This window comes from Terrapene carolina, unplaced genomic scaffold, assembly GCF_002925995.2.
Source record: "Terrapene carolina triunguis isolate 2854851 unplaced genomic scaffold, T_m_triunguis-2.0 Scaffold68, whole genome shotgun sequence".
Classification (NCBI taxonomy): domain Eukaryota; kingdom Metazoa; phylum Chordata; order Testudines; family Emydidae; genus Terrapene; species Terrapene triunguis.
Window position 1 is genome coordinate 434,000 of NW_020664419.1, and position 17,021 is coordinate 451,020.

At 44.6% G+C, this 17,021-nt stretch overlaps 1 protein-coding gene across 1 annotated transcript in view; it reads left to right on the plus strand.

Annotated features, from left to right (window-relative positions):
- STRIP2 (striatin interacting protein 2) overlaps positions 1-16,652 on the plus strand; it is a 64,638-nt gene extending 47,986 nt beyond the window's left edge. Inside the window, exons 19-21 of the mRNA XM_024193101.1 lie at positions 9,998-10,102; positions 11,538-11,742; positions 14,463-16,652. Of these exons, the coding sequence (XP_024048869.1) occupies positions 9,998-10,102; positions 11,538-11,742; positions 14,463-14,713 (561 nt within the window). The 3' untranslated portion in view covers positions 14,714-16,652. The remainder of the gene's footprint in view (positions 1-9,997; positions 10,103-11,537; positions 11,743-14,462) is intronic.
- Positions 16,653-17,021: the final 369 nt, after the last annotated feature.

Consider the following 17,021-nt stretch of genomic DNA (forward strand, 5'->3'; position numbering starts at 1 on the left):
TAATACAAATAAATTTTATATGCTGTTTTGTGTGTCTAATTAAATTCCAGTTACCAGCCTAATTCAGCTTGCCACAAATCATGAGCAAAACATTAATTATCTACAATTATATGCATCCGAAGAAGTGGGTTGTAGCCCACGAAAGCTTATGCTCTAATAAATTTGTTAGTCTCTAAGGTGCCACAAGAACTCCTGTTCTTTTTGCGGATACAGACTAACACGGCTGCTACTCTGAAACCAACCATTAATTATCTAGTAAATAAGCAATATATCATTCACCATATTCTAACATACTAAAAATATACAATTAATAAGAATCTGAAAATATTAAACTATATAATTACTCAAATACATGTATATACAGTAGAACCTCAACATTGCGAACACCTTGGGAATGGAGGTTGTTCGTAACTCTGAAATGTTCATAACTCTGAACAAAACGTTATGCTGGTTCTTTCAAAAGTTTACAACTGAACATGGACTTAATACAGCCTTGAAACTTTACTACGTAGAAGGAAAATGCTGCTTTTAATCATCTTAATTTAAATGAAACAAGCACAGAAACAGTTCCCTTACCTTGTCAAATCTTTTTTTAAACTTTCCCTTTATTTTTTTTTAGTAGCTTACGTTTAACACAGTACTCTCCTGTATTTGCTGTTTTTTCTCTGCTGCTGCCTGGTTGTGTATTCCAAATGAGGTGTGTGGTTGATGGGTCAGTTTGTAATTTTGGTGTTCATAACTCTGAAGTTCTACTGTAGTTCTAGTGTACCCTCCTAGGTAGCAAAGAGATGTACCAAATCTGGTGCAATGGGTCTATTTAGTTGTAAATCAACATGGTTTAATGGTTATATCACCTAATAACCATGTAACTTTCTTTAGAAAATAACTGACCTATAAATGGAAGAGTTGATTAAAATCAATGATTTAAATCGAGGCTTTCCACTTGGTGATTTAAATCATGATTTAAATTGCTTTGATTTAAATCAGTCCACCCTGCTTCAGAGAGATCTAAACAAGCCAGGGAAACGGGCAACACAGTGGCAGATTAAATTCAAGGTTGACCAATGCAAAGTAATTGAAGGCGCATTGGAGGTGGTGTGACAGTGTACCCCATAAGGCTTTATGGGGAGGGGGTGCTTATAAATGTATGTATGACATAACTGGAATATGTTTGGTGCTGCCTGTGCCAGGTAACATATCTCCATAAAGGTTATGGTCTACTATATCTATTCATCCTATCTGTACATATATATATCATTTTCTACTTGAGGTTAAGAATATGGTCTGTATGCTTGCTTGGTTTCTAAGTAAGCTTTGGGAGGCATTTGGTCAGCTTCTTTAGGAAGGAATTCGCCAGGTTAAGTACCTGATCGGGGAACAATGCATCTTGGAATGCTCCAATCCACATAAGAAGTCTTCCTGGAGACATGCAAGATACCATGTGGACAATGGCTTCAGCCTGTAAAGACTGAGTCATGCAGGGACATGTGACTTGCCCAGGTGACGCCAGAACTCCATCTTGGAGCTGGACTTTGCATAGGAGGGAGGAGGGGGGTCTCCTCCCACAAGAGAGAGTCTATTTAACCCTGGGGGAGACCCCTCCATTTTGTCTTCAGCTGGCTAAAGAAGGAGCCTCTCCAACCCCCCAGGATGCTTGAAGGAAACTGAAACAAAAGACAGTAACTACAGGGGTGTGAGAGATTGCTGGACCCAGGCTAAAGAGAGATTAGCCTGTAAAAGGGAGCATTCTGGAACTGGTGAGGAAATTATCTGTATTTAGTTTGATTAGGCATAGATTTACGCATTTTATTTTATTTTGCTTGTGACTTACTTTGTTCTGCCTGTTACTACTTTGAACCACTTAAATCCTACTGTCTGTATTTAATAAAATCACTTTTTATTTAGTAATTTACTCAGAGTATGTATTAATACCTGGGGGAGCAAACAACTGTGCATATCTCTCTATCTGTGTTATAGAGGGCGAACAATTTATGAGTTTGCCCTGCATAAGCTTTATGCAGGGTAAAACGGATTTATCTGGGTTTAGACCCCATTGGGAGTTGAGCATCTGAGTGCTAAAGACAAGCACACTTCTGAGAGCTGTTTTTGGGTAAACTTGCAGCTTTGGGACAAGTGATTCAGACCCTGGGTCTGTGTTGGAGTCAGACAGGAGTGTCTGACTCAGCAAAACAGGGTGCTGGAGTCCTGAGCTGGCAGGGAAAACAGAAGCAGGGGTAGTCTTTGCGCATCGGGTGGCAGCTCCCAAGGGGGTTTCTGTGATCCAACCCGTCACAGGTGGAAAAAAGAAACTATTCATACACCATACAGGGTTCTAAACTGACTGTCTCCATTCAAGAAAGGGTCCTGGGTGTCATTGTAGACAGCTCAATGAAACCTCTGTTCTCTGTACAGCTGAGATTCAAAAAAACCAAACAAGATGTTGGGCTGTATAAGGAATGGGATGGAGAATAATAGAGACACTATCCTAATACCTTTACGTAAATCCATGGTGCAGCCTCACTTGGATCCTGTGTCCCATGCTGGTCTCCCCCTTGCAAAAGGGATATTGCAGAACTGGAGGGGGTTCAGCGAGGAGTTGTGAGAATGATCAAGGGTCTGGAAAAATGCCTGTGTTAGGAGCGATTGAAAAGACTGGGATGGTTTGCCTTAGAAAGGAGGCAAATTAGAGGAGATAGGTAGATTGGGAGCTTTTTTTTCTCGCTGTCTCGTAATACACGAACCAGGGGACCGTCCGTTAAATGTAAAGAGCGGGGAGTAGTCAATGAATACTCTTTCATACCATGTGTAATTACACGGTTGAACTCACAGGAAGTAGTTTGAGGAGCAGAATTGAACAAGATTAAAAATGGGATTGTATTCTTCCATGGATATCAAGTATCTCCAGAGTTGTTCTATTGCTCTGAATTCAGCAAGATGAAATTCGATAAAGAAGAGTGCAAAGTACTTTTCTTAAGAAGGGAAGGCTGAAAAGGATCTGGGGTTTATAGTGGATCACTAATTGACTATGAGTCAACCGTGTGAGACAGTTGCGAAAAAGGAATATCATTCAGGGATGTATTAACAGAAGTATTGCATGTAAGACTCGGGAGGTAATTGTCCTGCTCTACTCAACACGGGGGAGGCCTCAGCAGGAATACTGTGTCCAATTCTGGGTACCACACTTCAGAAAAGAGATGGACAAATCAGAGGGAGTTCTGAGGAGAGCAACAAAAATGCTAAAAGGTTTAGCAAACCTGACCAATGAGGAAAGCTTAAAGAAACTGGGCAAGTTTAGTCTTGAGAAAAGAAAACCATGGAGGGGACCTGTTAACACTCTCTTCAAATATGTTAAGGGCTGTTATAAAGAGAATTAGATCAGTTGTTCTCCATGACCCTAAAGGTAGGACAAGCAGTAAAGGGCTTAATCTGCAGCAAGGGAGATTTAGGTTAGATATTAGGAAAAACTTTCTAACTGTAAGACAGTTGAGATCTGGAACAGGCGTCCAAGGCAGGTTGTAGAATCCCCATCACGGGAGGTTTTTAAGAACAGGTTGGACAAACACGTGTCAGGGATGGGCTAGGTTTTCTTAGTCCTGCCTCAGTGCAGGGGGCTGGACTTGACCTATCAAGGTCCCTTCCAGCCCTACATTTCTGTGATTCCATAATGTCAATAAGTAAATTTGGAAGGAATCATTTTAATATGTCGGGGGCCCCACAGTACCATGTGCTGTTGCACTTCTAGCGACTGAAATACATTTGTAAGAAGCTCATGAGACGCTTATGATTTTCTTCCTGGAAGCCCTCTTCTTGCAGTACAAAGAGTTCTGTAGAACTTGCAGCTGTGCTGTTGTTGGGAAGACCACTGGAGAGTAAGGTGCACCCATTTCCTCTTCGTATAGGTCTGAGGTGATCCTTTCATGACCTTTTGTGTGCCATATCATTGCAGTAGGTCGTCCTACTTAGCCACGTCTTAGTTTTCACTTTTCTCTCCTCTTCTGAGTTTTCTTGGTTGGTTCCATGGCTGAGTTGGATGGTAGATGTTACATTTATGTCTGGGCTGGTACGCTCAGCCCCCAAACTCTTACATTTTAAGCTGGGTCTGGAGGCTTTTCGTAGGTCTGTGTGTAGATGATGGATATTTTTTCTCTCTTGGGATCTACGGATCACTCTGCTGGGGTTGCTACAAAGGTTTTCTTTTTTTCCATCAGTTAGTGGCTTGTTTACACGGAAATGGCATTGTAGCGAAGCAAGACTTACCGCTGGTGCGGCGCCTCCTGCTGGTCGTCTTGGGAATTAGCTCTCCAGTGTACAGAGCACCTCCTCCTGGCCGGTGTCTCACCTGCCGCTGGCCCCCATGTCCCTCCCGGACTCCGGTGCCCTTTGCCTTGGGGTTCTGCCCACTGCAGTACCCCCACTCTCTGGGTCTCCCCTCCCAGGTGAACCCTCGACCCTCTAAACCCGCCTTGCCTCAGTGGCTACTGCCAGTCACCGTCTAGCCCCTGTTCTCTGGGGCAGACTGCAGTCTGTAATGGCCACTCATCACTGGCAAGGGGGTCGGACCAGCTGCCTCTGCCTATCCCCCAGGTATCCTTCAGCCCCAGTACCTCCCTAGGCCTTTACCAAGGCCTCAGCCTGGGGAGTTGACAGGCTGGAGCTTCCCAGCGACTCTTGCCCTTTTCCCCAGCACTGCTCTGCGTCAGGTACCCTCTGTTCCCAGACAGCTAGACCCTCTCCCTCCAGGGCTAGAGTCCGACTCCTCCAGCTTCTGGTCCCCAGCCCTCTTATCAGGGCCAGCTGAGCTCTAATCGAGCTGGCCACAGCTTTGGCTGCTTCCCCAATCGGCCTAGCTTGGCTGTTTTAACCCCTGTTCTCCAGGAGTGAGGCAGCTGCCCCACTACAGGCATGTTATGTTTTAATGAGTGAATTAAAATTAAGTCTCCCCGCCCCCCTCCCCCCAAAAACGTGTTGATTTTTCAGTGGTTCTCAAACTTTTGTACTGGTGACCCCTTTCACACAGCAAGCCTCTGAGTGTGACCGTCCCCCCACTTATAAATTAAAACCACAGTTTTTTATATTAAACTGTATTATAAAAGCTAGAGGTGAAGGAGGATTTGGGGTGACAGCTCGCGACCCCCACGTAATAACCTTGCAACCCCTTGAGGGGTCACGAGCCCCAGTTGAGATCACCTTATTTAACAGGACTGAAACTTGCCCTACTGTTCCTTATAAAGGGGAGAGGGGAGAGAGAAAGTGTGTGAAATGTATTGCTTCAACTAGAATTTTCTGCATCTAATGAAAAGGTGTTCTACTTCACGAATGCCCTGGTTTGAACTTTATGAATGTTATGATTACATATTTCTTAGCTGACATAGCAGTTGATTGTACCCTGTGGGAATGAAAATATCCCTCGTGCGGGTTGAATACAAAGAAATATATTATGTGTTTACATTCTGCTTCCATGGAAAATTTATACAGAAAGAGTAAATCACTCAGATTTTTTAAAACTTTTTGCTTCTTTTTCAGGGGCAGTCCAAAACAAAAAAGGGGTGGGGGGGAGGAAGGTTAATGAAAAGGACTAGGATAAAACATAACCACCTTTGAGTCAGACAGGGTCCCTCTCCCCCTTTCTCAGGCGGAGTGGCATGTACTGTGTTGTCAGATGGGAGGCAGGGTTCCCCAGGGAGCCGGTAAAGGGAAGAAAGAAGTGCGATCTCGCCTGGTTACGCTGTCGTCAGACAGGGAACAGGAGACTCGCTTCTTTGGTCTCTTGTGAAAACGCTGTGAGAAAAGAGCAGAGCTGGGTCTTGCTTAATCTTTCCTCATTAGAGGAGTTGGAGAGCGTGTGAGCCAGTTTAGCAGTGTAATTCCAGGGGATGCGCTTGTTGCCTGTTGGATAATTGCTCCTTCATAACGGAGGTGTGAAGACTTAGAGTAATTAAGCTTTACAGTTAAAGTAAGGATGATTGCAAAAAGAATTCCAGCCCACCATTCTGCTAGTAACCAAAAACGACAACAGCAAAACCAAAACTAGTTCAGTTAAAAAAGCTTTGTGTGCATGAAAGCGTTCTGGCTGGAGAAACACAGCCGGTTGCAGTTTGCAGGTCAGGACTGTACGTTGTCATGAGGAATACTTTCTCCTGTCTGGGCTAAACTCTGCACACCATTTGATTGATGTTTAGTGGTAGATTGCCTCTATAGTCTAGTCTGCACTGGAAAAGGTTTGCTGCTATAGCTGTGCAGATAGACCCTATTTGTGTGGACACAGCTTCTACCAGTGAAAATATGCTTGTACTGGTCTAACTTATACCAGTTGCCTGACCAAAATAAACTATGCTGGCAAAATCACTTCTTTATTGGCATAACTGTCTACACTAGGGGGAGGGATAGCTCAGTGGTTTGAGCATTGGCCTGCTAAACCTAGGGTTGTGAGTTCAATCCTTGAGGGGGCCATTTAGGGATCTGGGGCAAAAATCTGTCTGGGGATTGGTCCTGCTTTGAGCAGGGGGTTGGACTAGATGACCTCCTGAGCTCCCTTCCAACCCTGAGATTCTATGATTCTATTTCTGATTATAAAAATGTTGTTTAAAAAAACCCCACACCTCTAACAGACATTGTTATACCGGCAAAAGTTTCTAGTGTAGACCTTGTCTTAGAGGTGGAATTAAATCCACTAGTAAGAGGTTTTATAACCACATAAATAGGAAGAAAACAAAGAAAGAGGAAGTGGGACCGCTGAAGAATGTAGATGGAGTGGAAATTAAGAATAATCTAGGCATGGCACAATATCTAAATGAATATTTTGCATCGGTCTTTAATAAGGCTAATGAAGGGTTTAGGAATAGAGGGAGTAGGATGGGGGAATAAAGGTGGTACCGTTGGACTGGAGAATAGCGAATGTGGTTCCTATTTTCAAGAAGGGGAAAAAAAGTGACCCGGGTAACTACAGGCCTGTTAGTTTAACTTCTGTAGTATGCAAGGTCTTGGAAAAAATTTTGAAGGAGAAAGTAGTTAAGGACCTTGAGGTGAATGGCAATTGGGACAAATTACAACATGGGTTTACGAAAGGCAGGTCGTGCCAAACCAACCTGATCTCCTTCTTTGAGAAAGTAACAGACCTTCTAGATAAAGGAAATGCGGTGGATCTAATATACCTCGATTTTAGTAAAGCGTTTGATACGGTACCGCATGCGGAATTATTGGTTAAATTGGAAAAGATGGGGATCGATATGAAAATCCAGAGGTGGATAAGGAACTGGTTAAAGGGGAGACTGCAGCGGGTAGTACTGAAAGGTGAACTGTCAGGTTGGAGGGAGGTCACCAGTGGGGTTCCTCAAGGTTCGGTTTTGGGTCCGATTTTATTTAATCTATTCATTACTGACCTCGGAACCGAATGTAGGAATGGGCTGATAGAGTTTGCGGATGACACAAAGTTGGGAGGTATTGCCAATTCGGAGAAGGATCGGGATATTCTGCAGGGAGACTTGGATGACCTTGTAAATTGGAGTAATAATAATAGGATGAGATTTAATAGTGAGAAGTGTAAGGTGATGCATTTAGGGATGACTAACAAGAATTTCAGTTATAAGCTAGGGACGCATAGGTTGGAAGTGACGGAGGAGGAGAAGGACCTCGGAGTCCTGGTTGATCACAGGATGACTATGAGTCGGCAATGCGACGTGGCTGTGAAAAAAGCGAATGCGATCTTGGGATGCATAAGGCGAGGTATTTCTAGTAGGGACAGGGAGGTGCTGCTTCCGTTATACAAGGCGCTGGTGAGACCTCATTTGGAGTACTGTGTGGAGTTCTGGTCTCCTATGTTTAAAAAGGATGAACTCAAACTGGAACGGGTACAGAGAAGGGCCACTAGGATGATCCGAGGAATGGAAAACCTTTCCTATGAAAGGAGACTCGAGGAGCTTGGTTTGTTTAGCCTAACTAAAAGAAGGCTGAGGGGGGATATGATTGCTCTCTTTAAATATATCAAAGGGATAAATACCAGGGAGGGAGAGGAATTATTTCAGCTCAGTGCTAACGTGGACACGAGAACGAATGGATATAAACTGGCCGTGGGGAAATTTAGGCTTGAAATTAGACGAAGGTTTCTAACCGTCAGAGGGGTGAAATTTTGGAACAGCCTTCCGAGGGAAACGGTGGGGGCGAAAGACCTCTCTGGCTTCAAGATTAGGCTAGATAAGTTTATGGAGGGAATGGTTTGATGGGATAACGTGATTTTAGTCAATTAGGCAATAACGGCCATCGTTGGTAAAATGAGGGTCTGGCTAGAGAATCTTGCCTGTATGCTCGGGGTTCTACTGATCGCCATATTTGGGGTCGGGAAGGAATTTTCCTCCAGGGTAGATTGGCAGAGGCCCTGGAGGTTTTTCGCCTTCCTCCGCAGCATAGGGCAGGGGTCGCAAGCTGGAAGATTCTCTGCGACTTGAAGTCTTTAGATCACGATCTGGAGACTTCAACAGCTGAGTTAAGGGAAAGTGGGGGGGGTCAGCTTTTGTGTCCTGCATCATGCGGGAGGTCAGACTAGATGACCATATTGGTCCCTTCTGACCTTAAAGTCTATGAGTCTATGAGGTGTCATTTCTTACAAAAGCTGCTTCGTTGTCTCCCAGCCTCCTGTCACAGCTCAGAGCTCTTCCTCTGAGTGGGCCTAGTATTTGTGCCGTGTGGCAAGTTTCAGTTTCTTATGGGTTCCTAGGTATTTCCTGCAATCCTAGCTCGCTAGACAAATGTAAATGGCTTATAAATCTGCCAGTACTAGTGTCTGCCCTTATTCCCAAGTCGATTATTGTGCACCAACAGAGAGCTCCAGGGTGTACAAATAGAAGGAGATGGTCCCTGCCGCGAGGAGGTTACCACCCGAGTTGGACACAGACGTCACAGATCAGATACAAGTTAACATCCTCAACTTGGGGGGTCATTTTAGTCTGTTTTTATTTTTAAAATTGATGTTTATTACCCCCAAAAACTGATGATAAAGCCTGAGGGACTTGATCTGGTTTGAAATACGAGGGTTAACTGCATGGGCCTTTCAGACAAGATCTTAAAATCCCAGGTTCTATCTTCTCTGCATGAACACCTTTTAAAAGCTAGGCGAGCTTTGTGTACGTGTAGGAATTTGTTCTTTCATCCTCGGCCATGATGTCCATTTTCTCTGTCGAGCAGCACGCTCTGCACGGTTAGTTGCTGCCCTTCACTCCAGAAGTGGCTGCATTTCAGTTCTGCTGCTTTGGAAGTATTGCTGGGGCTCGTTTGGGATGAAAGGTACCGCAGAAATATGATGATCTTCTAAGCCAATGTGCGCTTGTTTTCTATCTGCTCCTCCTGGAGGAGAAACAGACATGATCTACACAAATAGGAGCTGGTGGGTGATTATCTGATATACTGGTTCTGTATAATATAGGAGTAGAATTTAAAAAAAATGCTGGTTGGATCTCTGCAGTATAAAAAGCGTTGTCCTCCTATGACCCATATTATTGTTTGTCATCTGTCGTTGTGTAATTCCATTTTCTGTATCTGCAAAATGTCCCCAATGCCGGTGGTGATTTGTAAATTCATAAATAAAATCTAAAAAATACAATTCTGTAAATAAATGGTGATTATTAGGCTATAATTCTCTCTCTGTATGTAAACAATGAATGCAAGTACACTGCAGCAGGTAGTTCCCTGGATAACACAAGCGGATGACTGCACTTCCATTTTATCCCTTTCTCTTAACGTATGCACAGATTAAATCCTCAGTGTCAGCAGTGGGCTTTTCAGAATGGCTTTTCCCGGTGTCTGTCAGCAAAGCGATCAGCCAGCCAGATGAGGGTGTTCTGGTGTTCAATGCCCTTGTCTTTTATATGGAATGAGAACTGTGCAGATGCCACCGTCAGACAGTCGTCAAATAACTTTGCCCAAGGAGATTTCAGGGGAGGTGCCACTTTAATGCTGCAGGCAGTAGCATTGAACTGGCCCTTTTCCCTCCTGTGTCTGTCTGCAGGAAGCTGGGGACAACAACCAGTTCTGCTGGAGGAACCTGTTCTCCTGCATTAACCTGCTGAGGCTCCTCAACAAGCTGACCAAGTGGAAACATTCTAGGACAATGGTGAGCTGGGGTCTGGGGGTGTTGCCCTTTGTCGCGGAGACCCTGCGGTGCATTTCCTGGCGTTTTGATGTGAGCGAGTGCACTGCGCTACATCGGCCCATCCTTCATGCAGCAAGGGACAGCCTTCTCTGCCCAAGAGCTTGCGGTCAGAGTAGGGTGATGAAGCTAATTTCTCTCCCCGGATCTTGCCCTGGGGAAGAAAAAAATTTAAACTAACTAGAATGTGAGATGTTGACACAAGAAGAAACTGGGAGAGCGTGCCTAGAATGTCACTAGGGTGACCAGATGTCCTGATTTTATAGGGACAGTCCCAATTTTGGGGTCTTTTTCTTACATAGGCTCCTATTACCCCCCCCCACCCCATCCCGATTTTTCACATTTGTTATCTGGTCACCCTAAATGTTACGTCCGGCTCTGTTTGGGAGGAAAGGCCAGGGAAGAGCCAACGCAGCCGGCAACACGAATGAGCAGTCGGAGCAGAAAGTTGGCAGCAGAAAGGGGCTGCAAGGGAAGTAGTCTGTAGTCACTCCCTGGGAGGCGTGGTTGGGGCTATGCAGTTAAGTAATCTTCCATTACTCCCTAGGAGGGGGGAGTTTGGGCTGGTAAACCCAGGGTGTGGGGCCAGAAGATGTAAGAAGGAGTGTAGGGAAAGAGCAACAGGGTCAAGGAGAAAGCAGACCAAGGTTGCTAGGCATAGAGTTCCTGCAATGGAACCCGGAGTAGAGGGCCGGCCCAGGTTCCCCTACCAGCCACTGGGGGGAACAGCACAGACTGGGCAGTGGAGCAGAAGACTGCCTGGGCCAGTCGTCCGATAGGATCTTGATGCCCCGTAAGGGGAGAACTGTCGTGACCTGGCTGGAGGGCCAAACCATGAAGAGGGAATACTCTGAGTCGCAAAGAGAGAGAAGTGGCAGGGCACATGAAGGAGCGGCAGAAGGGGGCGTCAGACCTGGAAGGCGCTAATCCCCAGAGCAACCTGGAGGAAGCGCCCTAGTGGTGGGCGGGACCATGTAACAGTCTCTTTGCGGAGAAGCAGAGGAAGATGAGAGAATGGAGCGGAGTTTAGTAAGTCTAGATTATAGTGTCCCAAAAAGAGTCTGCAGGGGGTCAGTGGGCTACAATGAATGCTTCTGCTGGGGCTTCAGGCTGGCCAGTTGTTTTGAATGCTCTTAAGATCTGCTGTGTTGCTAGTTATTCTTCCCCCACGTTGGTTCATATTAAAGTTCTATCAATCTAGAAGTCAGTTCCCTTACAGAAACCCTCCTCTGCAAAAGGATAGTTAGAAATGTTTATTCCCCACCCTCCGCAACTTACCTGCTCTGCTGCACGTCCCTATTCAGTTTTTCTGTGTTTTGTACCACGTTTGCCACCAGGGTGTCAGAGCGGCTCAGAACTCGAGAATGTGCTGACAACATTTTTGTTGGTGATTTGGTAGATGCTGGTGGTTTTTAAATCCGCCCCAATCCTGAAACGCGCTCTGAAAGTGAAGCAGGCCATGATGCAGCTGTATGTGCTGAAGCTCTTGAAGATCCAGACCAAGTACCTTGGGCGCCAGTGGAGAAAGAGCAACATGAAAACGATGTCTGCCATTTACCAGAAAGTGCGTCACCGCATGAACGACGACTGGGCTTACGGCAACGGTGAGTCTTGCTGGAGAGAGCACCGGCTCTGGGTTCTCGGTTGATGCTACTGCGCATTTAGTTTGACCTGCAGATTCATCAGGACCCTACAAACTTGGTCTGGCTGAGGGCTTCCCTGGCAGTTGTTCAGAAGCCTTAAGGCCACATCTGATTTGCTTAAGATAGCACAGATTGCATCCACCCTCCCATCACGTGTCCACTCAGAGCATTATCAGCTGGGATCTGTAGGACCTACGTTTCAGCACTACCTCAACTCGGCCTCCATTTGCACCGGCTACTTTGCGACTGTAAAAATTGCAGGTGCAAGGTTGTCTGCAGTTGAGGTCATTTTGTACACCAAGTAACTGGCTGTGCCTGTAATCGCATCAAGTCTGCAGATGTAAACGTGGCCAGTGTGTGAAAATCTGACTAGTAGGGCTTGCAGGTCACATCTCTGAAATAAAGGTGAGGATTGCTAGAGGCTACATTGTACAAGCTTGTGTTTCAGCCTGTGGGCCACATATCTGCCACCCCTGGGAGATAGTTTCTATCTTTTCATCCTCCATATTTTCTACAATGATGGCTGTGAGGAGGATTCTGACAACTACAGTGATGCATTAACCCATGGGATGCAGCTGACTACACACTCAGTGCCCTGGCTTTGCGGTTAATTCAGTACGGTAATCTGAATCCCAGGTTTGGTTAAAGAGGAAGGAAGGATCTAAACACGTTTCTTTGCCTTGACAACCTGGCCTTAAAACTTGTATTGTGTGTCTGCTACTTATATCACCTAAAAAGGATTATATGACCCTGCAACTTTCTAAGGAATTCATACGAATGGGACACTGTATCAAAACCCAATACTTAAGTTTTGAGGGAGGAGTAGGTTAAATGTGTAGGAGAAATTGGCTATACATAAAAACACTTTAGGGAGTTTTAAGTTCAATTAAAATGATTTGTTAATGATTTAAGCCTTCACCCTTTGCTTTTGAGAGCCGTAATATATGTGGTGCTGATTCAGGAGAATCAAAGGTAAAACTCATTAATCTAGTTTCACTGTGGAGTTTAGTGAAATCCGAAAAGGAAACCCACGACACAAAAGGTTGTTGTTGTTGTTGGTTTTTTTGACGTGTGTCCCTTTTGAATTATTTACCATAAAACTGTTTTCCTCCACTTGCTCTTTGCTTCTTGTAGTGAGTGAAGACAGTAGCAGGAATATTTTGTACCGCAGATGGTGCGCGGCTACTTCACGCTTTTGGCTGTCGTGGGAGTTTTAGGCACTCGACGCTCACAGACAGAAGAAGCAGAGCACCTACAAAGTGGTTTTTTTTTTTTTTTTTCTTAAAACGAGGACTCGCCATTTTAAAAAAAAATTAATTGACCAGCCACCGTTAAGAATAATGAGTTGGAAACACAGAAGTGAAGGATGATTTTTCTGACTTGTGCAAAGAAAAGATGGTGAGGCTAGAGCAGTGGAGGGCAACCTGTGGCCCGCGGGCCGCATGCAGCCCATCAGGGTAATCTGATGGTGGGCCGCGAGACATTTTGCTGATGTTGACCGTCCGCAGGCACGGCCCCCCGCAGCTCCCAGTGGCCGCAGTTCACCGTTCCCAGCCAATGGGAGCTGCGGGAAGCGGCGGGCTGCAATCATTACCCTGGTGGGCCGAAGGTTGCCCATCACTGGGCTAGAGTGAGGATGACTTCTAGGTTGTGGTTGGATCTTTTTGCAGGTGCGTAGTTATGTATTTCTCTTATGTTGGGTGCTGCACTTTGGCACTGGGGTTCCCCTCTCTGCCCCACATTTTGCTCCTCTCTCGCACTATGGTTTACTCTGACATAAGAATCTAATGGAAAATGGCATTTTGCCAGAATCCCGAATTCCCCCAGGAAAGAAGATTTAAGCAACAACATAATGTGATACTTAACATGGCTCAGTACTCAGACATCTCATCTTGATCTGGACGGACTGTCAGACTACTTTGTAAATGCCCAGGCTTTCAGAGACAAGCCCTGGACTTGTTTTCCCCTAGGAGGGTTTATTTTTATCCTATGTATGTCTGAGTTGCCACTGAGCTCACTAAATCAAACCTTTTCCCCCTTAAACCAGTGAATTCACTGTATCTTTCTAATGTGAGTGACTATTTCATCTAGAAATGGACTCCAGAGGGACTGAATGACACTACTGAATATTACATGGCTGAAATATGGTTATTACATCCAGCCAATAATTCCCCAACACCTATACTTGCTTCCCATTAACAGCCCTGATTTTCAGTGAGTTATAAATTTGCCATATTTTACTTCATGTTAAATTTTCCATGCTTCGTCTCTGCCTCGGGCTGAAGGTTTCCTTTGGCAATTTTCAGCAAAAGTGGTGGGATCCTGTGGGAAAATATTATGTGCTCATGTAATTAAAAGTGTATCATAATGCATACAGACAGGGGAAGAATGACGGTTGTACAGGTAACCTTAATTCTGGTATTGCCTAATTTTTTAATGTTTTGCAACTGTAGCATTATGTTAATATAGGAGATTTGTGTATGATATATATACACACACACACAGTATGAACTGGTTTGGACTAGGCTCTTGCAGCAACTGTTGTGAATCTGACCCTCATGGGCATATGACTGTGTGATGGGTCACAATCCTTTACTTCTGTTAAAACCTCATCCCATGTCAGAAAAAATGAATGATTTTCTCATACTGTTGTGGGGGGGGGTGTTTCTTATCAAATGCAGATATTGATGCCAGACCATGGGATTTCCAAGCTGAAGAATGCACACTAAGAGCCAACATTGAAGCCTTTAATAGCCGGAGATATGATAAATCCCAGGACTCAGAGTTTGCACCGGTGGACAATTGCTTGCAGAGTGTGCTGGGGCAACGGCTGGAGCTCCCTGAAGATTTCCATTACTCCTATGAACTCTGGCTAGAAAGAGAGGTGTTTTCCCAGCCAATCCGCTGGGAAGAGTTGCTACATTATCAGTGACGATGACAGGATTACCTGAACCAAATACCATCTCAGCAAGGCTCTGAGATGCTACTGCCTGGGGAAAGGAGAGGTCGCTCTCTGACTAGGGGGTTCTGAAGTCTGGCAAAACATCTCCCTTATAAGAATTGAATTTTTATAACTATTCAGACACCCTAAAGTGTGGTGTCCCTATCTTTTAGAGACCTTCCCTTTCCTCCAATCTTTTAGAGACCATCTAATATAAACGGACCTGCACGTAGAGGTTGAGGGCCAAATTCTGATGTTACACTGGTGACAATCTAGAGAAACTCGACTGACATCAGTGGAGTTTACTCCAGGTTTTCACCAATATAATGGAAATCAGAATCTGGTTCTGAGTATCTTAACTTCTTTCTTAGCGTTGTTCATGTATGATAAGCTTGCTACGTTTCTATACTGTGAAAGGTCTTTGCCTTGCCTGACTGCCCTGCACTGTGCCTAATACACAGAACACGTTTCACTTATTCAACTTGGAACGTCGCCTGAGAGATGATTAGACATCCCACTACCATATTAACACCTAGATTAGACAGCCTAATACCTCAAAAATTGAAAGTAAACAATAACTGGCAATATTTGACCATCTCAGCAGAGGCTACAGACTGAATAAACCAATGGAAACTAAACTACCAGTGGAACCTCACTGCTGCTGCTTGCGCTGTATAACCTAGGACTTTGGTTTCCAGAGCTGGCAGTTTTGCATCTTTCACTACACCTGTGAATCCAGCACTTTCCTCCCTCACTACATTCATTTAACTTTGTATTGAACAGTAAGGTATCTATGATGTACCAGCCTAGCCATAAAGGAGTTAGACTGCGGTCTGCTCTACTTAATATTTCGATGAGCCTGGACTTATTTGACTAGACGTTACCAACCTAAACTGCTAAAGAGATTCTCTTTCTCGTCTATTGTAGGTGCCCAGTTAATTGACAATGATTTTTTTCTTCTCCTTCCAGAACCATGCAGAGAAGAGAGGGCAGCAGGGCCGTTGTTATGAAGTGCAATTACTGTAACCTGTTAGATTTCTACTTAGCTCTTTCCGTTGCTCTGTAATATGTCTAGCTCTGTAAGTGATTGTAAAGGCAATGTCTTGCTGAAAGGGACCCTTCTGACTTTTTGAGACACAGAAATTTGTTTGGTGTTGGGAGGCTATTCTTTGTGCTCTATCCTAAAATGGTGGGGGGGGGGGGAGCAGGGGAACAGCATTTCTGTGCTGAGGGAAGAGAATAGTGAACTGTATAGCCTATAGCTTTGTGGTGGTGTGTGAGAATTTAGGTGTGAGACTTCTACAACTTGGAAAGTTTAGGGCTTAGTATAAACGTTCAGGTATAGTCTACCTTCGCATGGGTATAACAACTGAGAGTCACTTACGTGTCAGAATAAAATCATTTGTCCAGTATATTAGTCAGTGGCTAAACCACTGAGTGAGATTTAGCTCTTGGCATGGTGTATGCACTGTAAAAACCCATGACCATCAGTAGGAGATCTTGCGAGAGAGAGAGAGAGAGACATAAAAGCAGGATGGGTTTTTTGAAAGCAACGTTGAAGGTATAGTGGCAGTGCCTACATGCTGTGAGCTTTCCCATCAGCATTGGACAGCCAAGGCCTTAGGGTTTTACCTTTTTCGTTTGTTCTTCCTGAACACAAGAATTCAGCTTTTGTAGGAGCAGCACGTGTTAGTATATTGCAGGCAAAACTTCATCATTTAGACTGTAGTCGTGCTAGCCGCATCTCAAGGGCACGTGATAAGGCCACAAGTATTTGTTATGCCAGCATCGGTGTTCATTACAACGGAATGAGGCTGAGAACAGTTCTTAATGTGGTTTGTATGATCAGGCATTTTTCAAAGAAATGGCAATAGTAAATCTGTTCCCTTCTTAAACACGTTGTGTGAAAAATAAAGCAGAGTGACTTCTCCGGTGTGCGCATTTCCTCAAATTAAGGTGTTGGAATAAAAGTTGCAAATGTTCTTTGTAAAAGTTCCAGGCTTGTTCAGTCCTCCCCTCAGCTACCTGAACTCTGATCTCTCTGCTTCAGATCTCCCAACGCTGCACAGCCCTTATGCTACACCATGGGATTGTGGATGTTTTATTCTGACATGTCTATGGAGACCAAAACAAACAAAGGAGCTGCAAAACAATAGAATTATTTAATGTAGGTGGCCGTCCAGTGTCTGTGCCTTGAAAATAAGAATTCTCCCAACATTAAATAATAAGATGGTGGCATATTGATAACTGGAAATTTGCTATGGATCCAGTGGTCAGGGTGCTAGCCTGGGCCTCTGGT